General features: G+C 41.9%; 1 protein-coding gene and 1 long non-coding RNA gene across 2 annotated transcripts; one reads left to right on the top strand and one right to left on the bottom strand.

The window, feature by feature from the left end:
• Nucleotides 1-492: 492 nt before the first annotated feature.
• Nucleotides 493-4,910, bottom strand: six3a (SIX homeobox 3a). Its single transcript, XM_053876051.1, has 2 exons — nucleotides 4,049-4,910; nucleotides 493-1,621 (listed from the first exon to the last, which is right to left on the bottom strand). The coding sequence occupies exons 1-2, from the start codon at nucleotides 4,741-4,743 to the stop codon at nucleotides 1,429-1,431; spliced, it is 888 nt and encodes a 295-aa protein (XP_053732026.1). The 5' UTR covers nucleotides 4,744-4,910; the 3' UTR covers nucleotides 493-1,428.
• Nucleotides 4,911-5,143: 233 nt separating this feature from the next.
• LOC128765107 (uncharacterized) lies at nucleotides 5,144-8,628 on the top strand. The gene is made up of 2 exons (XR_008415822.1): nucleotides 5,144-6,876; nucleotides 6,985-8,628. It is a non-coding gene; the product is annotated as an uncharacterized LOC128765107 (long non-coding RNA).
• Nucleotides 8,629-16,405: the final 7,777 nt, after the last annotated feature.

The following is a 16,405-nucleotide window of genomic DNA, read 5'->3' on the forward strand; positions in this document are numbered from 1 at the left end:
GCACCCGGGTTCCAAATCTGCAGCATAATTGGTTTGGGGGATTTAGATGGAGAAGGAGACTGCAGGAGAGAAAGCCTTTTTGGAAAAGGGGGGAAATGGTTCTCGTCCGAGGAAGAAAAGCCCTTTTCAGCGAGTCACAATGGGAGATTGGGACAGGGGAGGAGTCCCATCGTGATTAGCCCATTTAATGGTGCGTTTACTTAATTTCTGTATTCACTTGCGAGCGTAAACAAAAGAGGAAATCGCACTTGCAGTTTTTCCAAAAGTGCAGCATGGCGTTGACGTTTGCCAGAATTATGTCACAAGACATACGAATCCATATATTCTTTTTCTTGCAAAGACACATGTGATTTAAGCCTCCCTTTTAGGCTGCATTACCTTGAATAAGCCGGCAGTGATGAGCATTAATGCGCCCGCAATCCCATAATAAGCCAATATGAACACATGCTCAGCCACTTATCGGGCGCAGAGAGAGACATCATGCAAAGATCGTATAGCAAATTGAATACTGTATTTGATTAAGAAATGTATGGTACATTAACATAATAACCACGCAACAAAAAATAACATTGAATGTAAATAAGCGCTTTGAGCGACCCTGGGGCGGCAGAGAGGAGGAGGAGGAAGAGGAGGAGGAGGAGGAAGGGGGGCAGCCTTAAATAAATGTTGTGAAAGCTTTTTGCATAAATATGACATCTGCCATCGCCTAACTTCCCCTCCCCGGACAAATGAACAACAGAAACCTCTACAAGCACTGGAGTTATAAGTTTTGACAAATATTTTTTTTTATGGAACATCGAGTCAAGAAAAGTGAGGAAGGGGTGAGGAGGACTGGGCTGGGGGTGAGGGGGAGTTTGCTGGGGTGGAGCAATAATTATATACAGGCATATTTCTACACGTTTATATTACAGAGCTGGAGAAATGGAAATATACATAATTCAATATAAAAATTTGAAAATAAAAAATCTGATAAACATTATTTCGTGACCCCCACGCAGGCAGTGTTGAAAAAAAAATAAACAAAATAACAAAAGGTGCTTTTTTTTCTTTTTTTCAAAAAACATGATTGTCTGATGAACACAAAATTGCATCCTGTTGTGTGACGTCAGATGGAAAAGAGGAGGGGCTCATCATGCCGATCTGTTTTTATTCCCTCTTGATCGATGATGGACAATCCCTTCCAAATAATAAAAGAAATAATAATAAACGACATGCAATTGTTGTTGTTGTTTGTGGTGGTGATGGGAGGGGGCGTATGAGGATGAGGGTCCTTTTTTGAAAGCGCTTTATGATAATAAAAAAACAACGTGCTTTTATCTCTTTTTTATATTTATAACCAGTCCTTTTTGTCATCCAAAGTCTTTTTTTTTCTCGTCACCTCAGGTCCATTTTTCCCTGTAAATATTTCTCTTTTTTTCTGTTTTCATATCATACATCGCACTCTGAGTCACTGGATGTGACGGACAGGATGGACGTCCCAGTGTCGACCCGCTCTGTCATACTGGAAACGCTGGTGGTGGGACTGGCCGCGGTGGAGGGCGACTCTGCCGAGCTGTGAGGGGTGAGTCCGGCTTCTGACAGCGACCTCATACCGCCGGGTCCTATTGCTTGGTGCTGCAGCCTGCAGGAGGACAGAAAACCGTTTTATCAAAAAGAAAAAAAAAAGGCAGAAATGGCAATTAGACCTGCAGAATGCCCCCCCCTACCGCCCCTCCTCCAGCAAAATAGGGGTGCAAACTCTCCTTTCTTTCCCTCAGCCGGCCCCAGACATGCATGCATGCTTTTATCAAGAGGACAAAACACTATTTAGACTCCCAAATGTTCTGCATAAATGTATATGTTTGTGACAAAATGAAATTGACAGTATGAACTGCAATCATCCTAAATGTGGATCCGCAATCCTCTCATCATAATAACTGGGATAATATCAGTCTGGACATGTATCTATTCATTTAAAAAAAAGATTAGAGTCATAGTCATATGGCTGCTGCAAAGGGTTTTCTAATCAGTTATGGCATTTTGAATGAAGTGATATCGCACTTAATGTTATGAATATGCCCTTTCGTTGTTGTGCTTTCTAATACGCGTTGTGATCATGTAATATCAATAATATCACCGAAAGATAATCTGACAATCCCACGTCACTAATAATGTCGTAATGCAGAGATGTAAAATGGACACAGGAAATTAAAATTTGGTGGTTTTTTTCCCCCCAAATGTCACCTCATTATTTTTTATGCACAGTGATATAAAATATCATTGCTAATAACTTCGCAGGCATAAAAACAATTACATAGTGCATTATTTAAAAGAGTCGTTATACAAATTACAATTTAAAAAGTTTATTGAAATGCTTCGAATACGGTGCACAAATAAGTAAATAAAAAAAACAATTGTTTTGAATAAAAGTCTAAGATGTAATCTTGTTTTGATGGCTTCAACTTCAGATGTGTTTATATCAAATTATTTATTTGCACACTTATCAAGTATATTTGTGGTTTAATGTAATTGGATTCTTTTGTGGAAAAAGCAGATGTAGATAGTTTGCCTAATTTGAGATTATATATTGTACGTGTAATTTGAATATGACCACCGAGCGCCGGTAACTTTAAAATCTAATATACGTCTGTTGTGTTGTTTTGGTCTGGGTGCCTTCAAAATAAAATAGTGAGCTTCACTGCCGCTTAAACGCTACATCTCGTTTCTGTGTGTCCGTCAATGGTTATTTATCTCGCTTGGGGGAAAAATTGAGGAGAAAATTGCGATTGATATTGCGGCTAAATAAATGATCTTTTGATTTCACAATATATTTCCGTGCGTCTCTTAAATAAATGAATATGTTATCGTTTTGGTTTCCATTGTTCCGTGTCTCCTTATTTCCGCAAAAAAATGTAATGGTCAGAATGATTTCATGTGTATTTAAATATTAGGGTATTGTAATTTTAATGCAGTCCATATGAAAGTATTCCTCGTGTTTTTATGTTTTCGCCTTCAAAATAAAACGCCCCACGCTTCCACTGCAGACAGACTAGATGGATACGTGGTCAACTAAGTCCTCACTGGGGCATCCAAATAAAATCACAAACTGTAAATTATGATATTCATTCTATGTTTAATTCCAGTTGTCGTTAGTTAGTTTCTTATTTTGTATGCAGGGGCTTTCTCTTCTTTAAATATATTCAGCTCCACTTTTAAAATAATTGTGTTCGTTTTTGTAATTATTAAAGACGTAGTTTCACATGTAACTGTTTTCGCATTTAATGGATTCTACTTGACCACTTCTTTGCTGATGCTGAACAGTTTTACTGTCAAAAAATACTTTGAAATTAGAAACTATTTTTGTTAAAGAAGGAACCAAAATCCTTCTTTTGTAACATTTCTTCAACATGAAATGTGCAACATTAAATATTTCATTTTATTGCTTTTGGACACTATCAGGCTTTAGTTTAGATCATTTCTTTTAAAAAAAATGACGACTGTTCTTAATATCATATTGCCGTTTTCTCAGTCATACTAAATATGTCAGTGAACAAACTGAAGATGTGCTTTAATCAACTTTATTTCTTTATTGAATGCATTTATTTAGGGAGTGATTGAAATACGCTTACCGACGTATGAGGAATAATGAAGGAGAAGAATTAAAGGTCCAGCACTCAGCTGGAGTTTAGTGCTAATGATTTGTTTTTATTACGTCATTTGATCTGCTTTTATTTGTTTGATGTAAAGTTAAATTCTGAAAACAAGCAGGTGGATTCTCTCCTGGGGTCTATCAGTATTTTATGTGAAATTATGAAATATGTTGTTCCTGTTTTGGTTGTTTTGACGGGGAGCGTCCTGATTTAAGCGCGACTGTTAAGTGATATTTTGTTTTTATATTATTTGATGTAGTTTAATGACCTGCAAGAGGCGCACTTAAACCAAGACCCGACTAATACGGTTCTGAGATTTTAGTTGCTCTATTGTTTTGTGGCTGCATTCTGTCCAAAAGTTCGTCTGGCGTCGTGTAAATGTTAGTGTGTGTCGGAGCTGCTGAGGAAAATCCACCAACCTGTTCTTGGCCGCCGCGGCTCTGTCTCGTTGCCTCCGGTTTTTAAACCAGTTTCCGACCTGTGTAGGAGTGAGTCCAGTGGCTTGAGCCAGTTCCCTTTTCTTGCTGGGGTTCGGATAGGGGTCCTGAAGGTACCACTCCCTCAGCAGGCTGCGCGTCCGCTCCTTGAAACAGTGCGTCTTCTGCTCGCCGTCCCAGATGGTCCGAGGCAGCGGAAACTTCTTCCTCACTCGGTACTTATCGACCGGACCGAGCGGACGCCCGCGCAGCTTCTCGGCCTCCTGGTAGTGCGCTTCCAGCCACATGGCCTGCAGTTTACCGTGCGAGTCTTTGGTGAACTTGTGGTTCTCCAGGATGTGGTACAGGTCTCTGAAATTCCCCGTGTGGAACGCCACCACGGCCCGGGCGCGCAGGATGGATTCGTGCTTGTTGATCGCCTCGCATGCTCCCGGAGCCACCGGCAGCGACCAGAGGAACCGGCCCAGGCGCTCGATATCCCCGGTCTCCTCCAGCGTCTCGCAGACGCTCGCCACCTGCTCCGGGGAGAAGTTGAGGGTCGGTAGCTGAAACATGGACAAGTCTTCTGGAGACCTGGTGGCGGGAGCGCTGTTCGCCTGCAGGAGCAGAGGGCGATCAGCGAAGTTTGGCAGGAAGAAATGGGAGGGATAAAGCTCTAAAGGCGATCTGAAAACCATGGAAATGACCTGAGAGAGAAGGAAAATTACAGAGAAAAACCGAAAAAACACGGCCAGTAAAAAAGATTGAATGATTCAATGGCTATCGCCTAATGACACCAGCCTCATAATATCTCCCCCCTAAATCCGCCGTTGAGTGTAGCATTGAAACATTTTGTTTCCCTTTTCTATTGGTCTTCTCGGTGTCGTTGTAGCGTTGTCATGGCAGCGCTGCCAATCACTGTCAAGCGTGCCAATCATTAGCCAGTACGTAGCGCCGGGCTTTCACCACTTGTGCAGCACGCACGGGGGGTTATCAGAGAGTCGCATCTCCACTGCGACCCTCCCTCCGTACCTCGCTCCCTCCTCCCCTCCTCCCCAACGCAGCAGCAGCAGCGGCGGCGGCGGCGGCAGCGCAGCAGTCACAAGCCAGAGCTCGCAGATCTGCTGAATGGAATGAGCAATTAGAGGGTGGAATATTATTGCCATCTTAACGAGGCTCGTTAAAGCTAAAGAAGATATGTAGACTGGCGGTGGGGAGGGAGGGGTGCAGAGGAGGAAGCTTTAAATGGGGGACAAATGGACAACCAGTGACTCGGGATATTAGGATAGCAGAGAGTCAATTTGCGCATCCTTTCCGCAGCTCATTCCAACGCAAATTTAACTGGCGACTCTTGGTCCCTTTTTTTTAGTGCATTTTAGTGTTGTGAAAGACGGGATGTACCTTTACACTCTACATCCCAACCTTCTTTAAATAATAATAACGATAAGAATATTCATATTTCTTCTTGTCTCCACACCCGAGACGCGATCGATGTCCACATCCAGTCACAGGACTCGGATTAGAGCGGCGGTGTGGTTTTCATGTTTATGGCTCATATTTAGGCGGGGTGTTAAAATAGTGCCGGTCCAGCCCAACTCGAACACAGCTCTCATTGTAGCATCGAGACTGCGCTGTAATCCGCCCTCGATAAAGCTGACATAATGATCCTAAGCCGCCTTTCTACAATCATGAAGGAATTCAAAACTTTTCTTCTCAGATGCCGGACCTCGCTGGGACCGTGAGTAGCGCGGTATTACGCACGGTGGCACACTTTTACGCGCCGCTTGTGTGTGTGTGTGTGTGTGAGTGTGTGATGGGGAGCTAGGGTAAACTTGTGATGATCTAGTTTGGGGGTGGGAGTAGGTTTGTGAGTGCTGGTGCGCACGCGTGTTTCTGTCAGGGGGGAGTCGGGTCTAGTTTCTGGGATGAAACCTGTCCGCCAACCTCAGGAGGACTAATTCCAAGTGGCACTTGAATTGGTTCGGTTGGAGGGTGCTGTGGACTGGAAGTAAAGGCTGGTATTTTCATGCTGGTGTTAAAACTAACCTCCTAGCCTGTGCACCCCTCCCTCACTCTCCCGCTCCTCTCCTCTCCCTCACCTCCACCTCTCCACTTAGTAATATGTAAAGCCTCACAAAATTCAGGTGTTCACCGGCCAAAGCCCCAGGTCTTACTCTGCATTATGTTGGGCCTCTTTTTTGAGGGGGGAGCCGTAGCCCTCGCAGGCAATTCGGAAATCACTTCTCGAAGAAACTATTGAGCTGAAATGTAAAACCTGAATGGGGATTGGAGAGGACAGGCCAGTGCTAATTCACATTCTTTTACACGGCTTTTGTTTGCGTTAAGCGTGTAATTAACACCCTCCCAAACTAGTTTATTCACCTGCTGTAATTGTGTGTTTACTCGAGGGTTAGCTGAATGTTCCAAGCAGCAGGGGGGCTGCGCCCCGAATGCAACATTTAAGCTTCTAAACCTACACCAACATCATGCCAAACAATTAAAACGTCTATAATATGAGTTTGTGCTGCGCCAGCATCATTAGGAAGAGCGAATAAACAATTATTGCGTCATGGATTAGAGAGAGCGAGGAGAGAGAGGGAGAGCGAGAGTGGGGGGATACGAGAGGAAAAAAGGTGTTAACTGTTAACAGAGAAGAAAGATGGCACCAAAGAAAAGGTCTTGTTTTATTTGTTTTTTATCGACTTGCTCCGCCGTTGACCTCGCTGAGCGGAGGCTGGTCAGTGACCGCAAGGGAGACTCTCGGACACAGCGTGGCAGCTGGAGTCAAGACTGGACTCAGCATCTGGAGCGACGACCGATGCGGAGAGTCTGTGCGTAACCGGCGCACGTTGGACCGCGTCTCCAAGAAATGAAAGACAGAAGGAATGTCTCTGCGCTTTTTTTAACGACTTCGTGTGTGTGTGTGTTTTTTTTTTCAGACTTTGGCACCGACCCCACAGAAAGAGAAGGACATCCACATGCGACACTTGTAAGTTTGGCTTTCGTTCTCATCGCGTAAAAGAATCCATAGATGTTTCCAGCAACCGAAATAGACACCGATTTGAAACGAAAAAGGTCTAGGTAACTTCTCAGATGCTATTATTCCGCAAGGATTCGCTATTACAGCGCCACGATCTCTTCGCGCAGTTCTGCAGCATTTCTTCTGCACCTGACGACGTTTTGCACAACAGACTGAATCGAATGATCCGTTTCTCTTGAAAGGAGTAAATTTCGGAAAGTCATTAAACCAATTAACTGTCGCTTTAGAATCTAAAAGTATATTTTACGAGCGTTCGTAAATTTGCGATATAATGTGAAGGATAATAATTTGAAGTCTAATGACTTCAGACTATTATTTCACTCTGAAGCTTAACGGCGGGATCGTTCTTTTTAAGGTAAATATTGCTGATTTCGATCATATATTTCGACTTGAACATAAGAGCGAACCGCAAAAAACAAAAATAGTTTTACACCATTTATTCTGACAGGAGCTGGAACCAAGTGCTTCAAAGGAGCAAATATAGGGAGGGCGGTGATTGTGAGGATGCACTTTCCCATCCCAGGTCATTTTTAATGTTCAAGCATCTGTTTTCTGGGAAAGGATGAATATTTAAGTGTAGTTCAAGGTGACTTCATTTGGAGTCTCACGGGCCGGAATTCCTATTGCGTTGGATATATGTACATTGTGTGGGAAAGGAAACATTGTGCGAATTGAAGAAAATATGAATTGAAAATCTCTGTTTTCTATTCAGCAAAGTTTTATTTGAGCAAAAAAAAAATATTGACATGGAAGAGTAGAGAGAGTAATGGTATAGGATTAATATCTGGAACCGACTCATGCGTTGGTTATGGCCCTATCCATCTGCATTTTTTTTATCTGATGCCTGCTTTGCTCTGAGTCAGCCCTGTTTTAATCCAATTTAAAAATGAAATACTCCCCACATTTTGCCTTGACAATTCCTGAGACTCTTCATATGACTTTTTTCTGCTCCAGCAAAGCTCCTCACTCACACTGGCATTGGTCGCACCAGAGCAGACAACTGAGTCAAAGTCAGAGATGGTGCAGAACTTCCTAACATCTCTCTCTCCCACTCTGTCCCCTCCCTCTTCTCTTGTATTGTTTGGATTGTGTGGTCTCATTAGGGGACTTCCTGGCAGAGGGCTGGGGGCTTGTATCGGAGCTGTCCAATCACTGTATTTACACGGTTGTTAGCGACAGTTAATGAGGCTCCTCCCCGGGCCGGTGCAGAAAGGGAGCCCGGACCTTAAGATTTACCTTGTGTCAACTCGTTACTTCTAATGAACCTCCGTGCAGAAAGGAACTCCTTCCTTCCACTCAATGGAATCCAGTGTGTGAGAGCGTGGAAGAGTGAAGCAGTGTGTAGGTGGCGACCTCCCACTCCCTCTACCCCCCAGCCCCCACCCCGCCCCTCCGGGGAGGGACAGGTTCTATGTCACTTCTTCACAGAAAGTTGATGGGAGCTTTATTGGCAATTACATTTTGGAATAATAGTGAAAGTTAATATGCTAACTGGGTCTCCCAAACAGCAAAAAAAAAAAAAACAAAAAAAAAAAAAACCCAAGACAATCTGGAATATAAATTCTATTTAACACTTAAACATTGTTGCGGCTCAATATGAGACATGTAGCAAGAGTAATGGGAGCACCATCCACCAGGGGGCTTAAATGTTGGACATGATGAAACGATGACGTCAGACGTGGATCACTGCCCTAGAGTTGGACGCGTCTAAAATCTATAGTGCTTTAATGCACACAACAATTGTTTCTACAGTTGTTTCTGATTGCTCTGCACATGGGGAAAAAAAACCCAGCAATACAGCAAATGGGTTCTCACTTTAAAGAGCGAGTTCACGTTTTCAGTGAAAAGTGAGCCTTTTGAGGGAGAATAATTAAACAAAGTGCTCAGATGAGTTTGTTTTCATAATCATTAACATAAAATCTTATCATTAAATAGTACACATTAGGTTTTCCCTTTGAAATGTGTACTGTATGAACCTATTGTTGTTCATGGGCAGGGACATTAGACATTTTTCGACTAAATATACAAATAAACTTAAACAACAACAAAAATCCAATATTTTGTTAATCAAAGGTTTTAATTTATTATTATTATTATTATTATTATATTTATCATTATTATTATTTATTTATTCATTATTGAAATATCTGATTAATCTCTGTTTAAAAAAAAACATGTAGCAAGTTCTAGAGAAAAATTATTATGGCATTCCTTTGACAGATCTTTATTTTTCCAGTATATTCAGATGTATTATGCAAAGTCATGAGAGCATCACATGTATTGTCATGAAATATTCTAATTGCTGTTAGGGAAAATGTTTTTATGTTAATAAAAACGTGCAATATTGAATGATCACTGGAGGGCCGCATCTGGCCGCCAGGTGTCAATTTGTCCTCCGGTGCATTATGAGTGAAGCCTGTAGGTGTCTCCTTGAGTCAACTAAAACTGGTCGAGCTAAGAAGCTGCCTGCTGCGACAGCCTCAGAGGACTCTGCTGACACACACATAGGGACTTGTATTACTCCTCACATGTTAGTGCATCTACTGATATGTAGCACATATATGAAGTTAGTCAGAAAAACACAAAGCAACACTAACCTGAATAAGGTTGCTATCCACTATGAAATGAAACCTCTCGTGACCTCAGCATATAATCTACTTGCACCTGCAGTTGACCCGGGAGGAGGTGTGATGTGCGTTTGTTTGTGTGTATCTTCTCACTGTGTCTTATCAAACGGCTTGGCACTTGGGGTTAGAGAGGAGCATCAGAGGGAGCTGAAGGTGCAGCGCTGGAGGAGCCTGTGTGTTCACTCTTCCAGGTGGTGAATATCATAGGTGCGTATCCGATGCTCGGCCTGAGGCCTCACACATGATGCCCCGTCTCACCTCCCACCCACCCCCATCGGTGCCCGCCCAGAAAAATCCTTCTCATTAGCCTAAATGTGTGCTTTTCTGGAGCTAAACTTATTTCTAGCAGTAAACATTGTCGAACTGGGCTGTCAGTGTTGATTAAAGGCTGCAGAGGTGTGAGCTGTTGAGATGGGCCATCAGCCTGGTGTGACAGGGCCAGACCACCAGCCATTACTCCCCTGACGTATCACTCTCCCGGCTCACTACCGTGCGAGACGCAGCACCGTCAGCAGATGGAACAGGTTCATGCTTTCACCCGGCCAAACAGAAACAGGGTTTATATCTTCACATCACACTGGAACAGCATGTGGTTACGAGGGTGTCGTGGTTTGTACTGCGTGTCAGCCACAAGGTCCGTGTTTGAGTCCAGCTTCGACCTGTGCATGCTTGGGGGTTCTTCGGGGACTCCAGTTTCCTCTCACAAACGATCCTGAGGTAAAAAAATGACCACGGAAAAGTGTCCGTGAGTGCCAGGTAGAGTTTCTGGGGTCAGCAGGATTGTTTAATGGGGTTTCTGCAAGTTTTGCTTTGTCTTATCAGGCAGAAAACTCTTAACCGAGTAAAAATTATTTTCAAAAAAAAGAAAAAAAGGCAGAAATTGTTTTGACTAATGTCAAAAAAAGTTTAGACTTATACGAACTGACCCAAAAATCAATCTCAGTGGATTTTATAATGAGTTATTGTACTTCCTGGGATGCATAAAAAGTTTATCTTCCTGTCCGTCGCCACTCAGCAGTTTATCTGTCCGTCAGTAAACGCTTCCATTAGAGCTTTATTTGATAATCGACTGATGCCACTGATCTATAGATCCATATCGACTGCATTTGTGTGTCTGTGTGTGAAGGTTATGGTCACCTCTGGCGCCCATTTTGGGTTGGTTGTCACAATCTCTCTGTCTCTCTCTCTCTCAGTACCATCCTCCCTAGTTACCCCTCCTCACCCTTTCTCGTTCTCTTTTTACTTTACACCAATAGATTGGTTGTTTGCCCCCTGAGGCAGGTGCGTCACATCTACAAGCCTGGACCTCATTGTTACAGATGAGTTCCAGTATATAGTACACCAATTGAACATTATTATTTCCTCAACTTAGTCACGCTATTCATGACTAGAATTCCAATGCCATAGCTCTGGGTCTGATGTCACTGCTTTTGGTCCGAGACTCTTCTGCCTCTGCCGTCTCCGTCGGACCCTCAAGAAGTTGATGTGAAACTAGGTTGGAGAAGCATTTATGTGTGTCCGGTTCTTGATTTTTTTAACAGGTGACGGGGGAGTGCGGGCAGGGTGGGATGGGTGCAGGCAACTGTCGCGCTGACCTGTGAAATCATCAGGAGTCAGTTTGGAGACGGGCCGTGATGGATGGTTTAGAGCTGGAGATGAAGGTTCAGAGGTTTTCATTGGGACAGGATAGGACAAGCTCAGGACTGGTGACGTCAGAGGGTTTGCATACGAGATGTGGTCGGGACTGTGGTAGAGGTGCATGTTGGGTGAAGAATTTAGAGGAAAACACAAGCTCTCCACTCTGGCCTGGGAATGTCTGTCACTTGATATAACATCAGGCCTCTTGAAAATCCCTTCAGGAAAATAACATGAGTCAATAAAAGCGTCAAGATACAAATAGTTATGTAATGTTATGTTTGTAATGTTTTACAAGCATTTTTTAAATGTGATTTATTGATATGGGTACAGTTTTTGGTTGTTACCAGAATTGGGAGCAATGTATTCAATGTAATTTAAATAAGTATGACTTGATGTCAAGTGCACGTGTGTTGTAAGTTGTCGCAGGCCACATAAAGTGACTTGGTAGGACAGATTTGGCCAGCGGGCCTTAAGTTTGGCTACAATGAATGAATCCCTGTGCGTCCAGTGCCAACTCAGATAGGTACCGGCCTCTATGGGCAGGACCCCAAAGCGGCAACAGTTGTGGTAAGGAAAGAGTCACTTAATTTGAGGTGGATGTAAAGGAAAATGTACTTGTCTTTATTTTAAATTGTTCAGCATAAATCCGGACAAATATAGTACCGATTCTGAATCCGTGTTTTTTTTTTTTCATCTGTGTCTCGCCGCTCCACTGCGCAGTTGTGTTGATGCTTCTCACTTTATCAATTTATAGTCCCAGCGGAGGGAGATCAGCCAACCAGCGCACAGGCCCGAGAACACGAGCGCGCTGCCTCGCTGTCGCTCCTCTTTCCAGTCACCTGACTCTCGCACACTGCGGGTCGATAGAGACGCGCCAGGGGGTGAGACAGGTGATGGAGGCGAGTTAGCACTCATAAAATTGAAGGGATTAATAGTTGTTCAATGATCTTGGGAGAGAGAGAGGAAAGCTGTGGTGCGCGCTTGAAAAAAGGCAGAAGAATAGTCTTCAATACGAAGTAATGATAGCGTTTCGTTGTCGTACGTGACGTCACAGGCGACGTCGTTCTTTCAAAATGCGTACGCTATTGTGGCTCAATTCCTTCCTTTCAAATGAGAGGAATTACATTTGTAATATTAATTTACTTCAAGTAGATCTTAATAATAATGATAAATTATTATTATTGAAGGCACACAATACTAATAATTATTATCATATGGTTAGTGTCATACAATAAATAATACTAATAATAATAATAATAATAATAATAATAATAATAATAATTATTATTATTATTATTATTATTTCAGTTCTCTATGTAAGCATATTTCAATTGGTGGTCGATTTGATAAAACACGCACACACACACACAGATATGCACACTGATTCTAACTTGTTCACGCGCACACGCACGCCCACGGTCCGACTCTGCCATTGAAACCATAATATTTTCCTTCAGCTCAAACACACTGCTGTGGCCAATGAAGCCTGAGTGTACCACACAAACACACACACACACACACACACACACACACACACACACACACACACACACACACACACACACACACATTAAGATAGACACAAAATCAAAAGTGTGTCACACTTCACATGACCTACTTGTCACGTGACATTCCGGCGTTATTCCGGCGCGCCTTCATCCATAATTCAGCATGAGATTATTAGCTGCGTGGCAGATGTCGCAGCGTGATGGAGACGTTTGTGTTGCTCTGATTTGAGGAGCCGCTTATCAAACATTCATGCGTGGCAGCTGCAGTCGTGGGTCGAGTCTCCCGTCACCTTCCTCCTCTCATCATCATCATCATCCTCCTCCTCCTCTGAGGCGACCTTTCTGCTCGCTTAACCTGCGTCTGCATCCACGCAAACATGTCACAAATCAATGTTGTGAACTCTAAATTTTCACCATTGAGTTTCCTAAATTTGTTTCCTAAATTTTGTCATTAAAAATGATCAGCAATAGGTTGTTTGTTGATGTTCTATACAAGAATGGAAATTTAACTAAATACCGCCTATGTTTTTAGCCTAAAAAGCGAATTATTACTTACTATAAATCTCTTTATTTTACTCATCAATTTAACTTATTTATTTTTCAATACATGTGTGCATTTTGGATCACAATGCGATTTTCTGTCGTTGACTTCGCAGTTTTTTCCCGTTTAGAAACTGCTTATTCATTTTGCAAAATATTTTTAAAATATACAGTAGTTGTTCTTACACCTTCCTTTAATAAGACTTAAAACCACAAATCGTAGCGTTTAGTACTTTAGGAGTTAGTTACCATTTATTTCCCAATTCCGCACAATTTTTGACTAATATAATGTCCAAAGACTGTGAGGGATCTGGCAGTGTAGGGACTAGAATACATATTCGTCCTTAATTTATATGTTACTTTGTAAAGAATTAACTCATTTGTGAAATGTTGAACATTGTTTCGTAATGTTTAGATTTTCATAGATTTTATTCACTATAATTCGTTGTTCGTAATTCATAAAAGGCGGATGACCTTCATCTTTTATGAACTTCGCAAAGCTCCATAAGGCATGTATTAATTGATAAATTAGCTTTTAAGTAATAGAAAAACAATAGCGTTAAATAGTTTTACAGTCCATTCGCCCACGTGTGATTTTTTAAAATTACTTAATTTTATATATTTAATTTTCAATGTCAGATCCTGAATTTATGTGGTGACTTTATGACTTTATTGGAAAATAGAAACTGATCCAAAACACACCACACAGTTAGTTTTTCTGTCGGGACGAAGGTGAGTTGTTGGGATGTAGAACTTGACTAAGTCGCTTCTCACACTTCTCCAAAGAACCCTCAGTTGATCCCCGTCATTCATTAATAAGTGAAAGCTGTCAGTCACAAGGCGGTGATTCGCTGACACATGCATGACGTCACCATCTCCGCATCGATCAACGATGAATAAATAAAAAACAGTCCTCGAGACATGAAGAATATTTCAAAAACTGGATGTCATCAGGAACCAATCTAAGATTAATATCCAGCTGACGCTGACGAGCGGGTGTCACGTGACGGCGGGCCGATCCACTGAGTCTGAGACGCACGTGCTCTCAGTCGGCTGTCGAGGTGAATTGTAGTTTGACAAAAGTTGAAATGATAATTGTGTTTTAAATGTAGTGTGTGTGCACAAAAATGTGGCCATTTGGTCTTTAGTGCTACATTAATTTTCTTTTTTATGATTTTATTTTCACACTTTTGGACCTGACCCGGTTTAATAAAGAGCTCAAAGCTGTTAGAGTTTTTAGAACAATATTGGTCACTTTTGAAATAAACCTCCGTCTGAATTTAAACCTACAGCTTCTGGCACTGTTGGTTTGTTGTGTTAACATCACTGGCCGATTAGCACTAGCTCACTTAGTTCTGGCCTTGATGGGTGTTTTATTTTGGGAGGAGCAGAAGTGTATGTCTTGTCACTAGCACGGCCCAGAACTTGTGACCACACATCTAATGGGAGGTCATGGGTTCATATCAAGGTCAAACAAACGGGTTTGTTTCTCTTCCTCCCTCTCCTCTCGCTCTCTCTTTCTAGCTTTTCCCAACAATCCCTCTTCCTTCCTCCAGGAGGAAATGTCCGGCTGGTCAATGTCTCCCCCCGCTCGTGTTTATGGATCGCCCTCCACAGGAAAACAGGCCGTGCTGGTGAGTTTAGCGCTTCACCTCCTGACCAACACACATTTGTGTCTCTTCTATTTTTATCTCAGTTGTCTTTCAACCAGTTGGTTGTATCAGAGAAATGCTTTGTCTTTTGCTTTTAAATCTGACTGAACCTTGATGCCAAATGAGATAGGAATGCTAAAAAAATGTCCTTCACTGTAAATTTATATGACAACTTTCTTGAACTCCTGATTTATCCTATAATCTACATTACATTACAAGCATTAAAACTAAAATATTTTGAATACACACTTTCTGTTTCAAAGCAGCCTCGACAAAAATGTAATTATTTCCTTAATAATTTTCAATAAAATTATTTACTAATAATATTTTTAAAGTATACTGTTTGTTTTATATCTATATATTCATAGTTATTTAATGGATGCACATCTTTGGTTATCCAAAACAAATTTGTGAAGTAGTTTCACTGAAATACAACCTCTGCAATTTTCAAAAAATTAATGAAAATCATGCGGGGAAATATTTGAATTTAACACTTGTTTGAATCAGGCTTGACCTCTGGTTAGTGCTGTAGCCTCACAGCAAGGTCCTGGGACACCATGCCAATACAACAGGGACGTCCTGGATGTAGAGGTGGAATGGCTCCATTATTTTGTTGCATTTTGCCAGAATAAAAACTGAAACATAATGGTCATTTCAGAGCATTTAATCGGCTGTTGAAAATAAGGCAACACGAAAACAAATGATTCAGAATAAACAAAACAAAAACAAAAAACGAAAAAACTGTGCCCTTCCTATTAGTTCCTCCTTTCTCACGTTTCTTAGAGTCTTTGTGTCATGAATAATGTTTTACTGTTGTGTTGATTTTTCAGAATAAAGACTTGCCTTGTCCCTCCAATTGTTCCTTGTGCTTTGTTTTGGCTCTTGAGCCCTCATTCTGAGCAGGCGGATAAATGTAGTATTTGCTCAGCATTAGCAAGCTATATGAACGTCATGAAAACATGCTCACAGTCACACGTTTCACAAGCATGTCCATTTACATTGTAGCTGGTGGGGTAAATCCTTTTCATCCGAGGGCATTGGTCCTTCTCTGGTACGAGGTAAATGAAGTGGCTGGTTGTAAATGCGAGCTAGCAGCTGAGGAACTGAGAGGCTCTGCGTCGGATTTATGATCCCAAAATGATTTGCAACTTTCAAAGTGGTCCTCTTCCAGTGCTAGGCTGCCATGTCATTTGGGAAGCTTTAAAACCAACATTATATCTCAATCTCACATCACATAAAAACGTTGTGTGTTATTGTGTTAACAGAACACAACTTGCACTTACATCTTTGTTGACAGTGTAATGAGTCATACTTGCGACAAAATAATCTGGACTAATATGAGCAAAAATACCTTC

Source organism: Synchiropus splendidus, chromosome 9 (assembly GCF_027744825.2).
Source record: "Synchiropus splendidus isolate RoL2022-P1 chromosome 9, RoL_Sspl_1.0, whole genome shotgun sequence".
NCBI classification, from domain to species: domain Eukaryota; kingdom Metazoa; phylum Chordata; class Actinopteri; order Syngnathiformes; family Callionymidae; genus Synchiropus; species Synchiropus splendidus.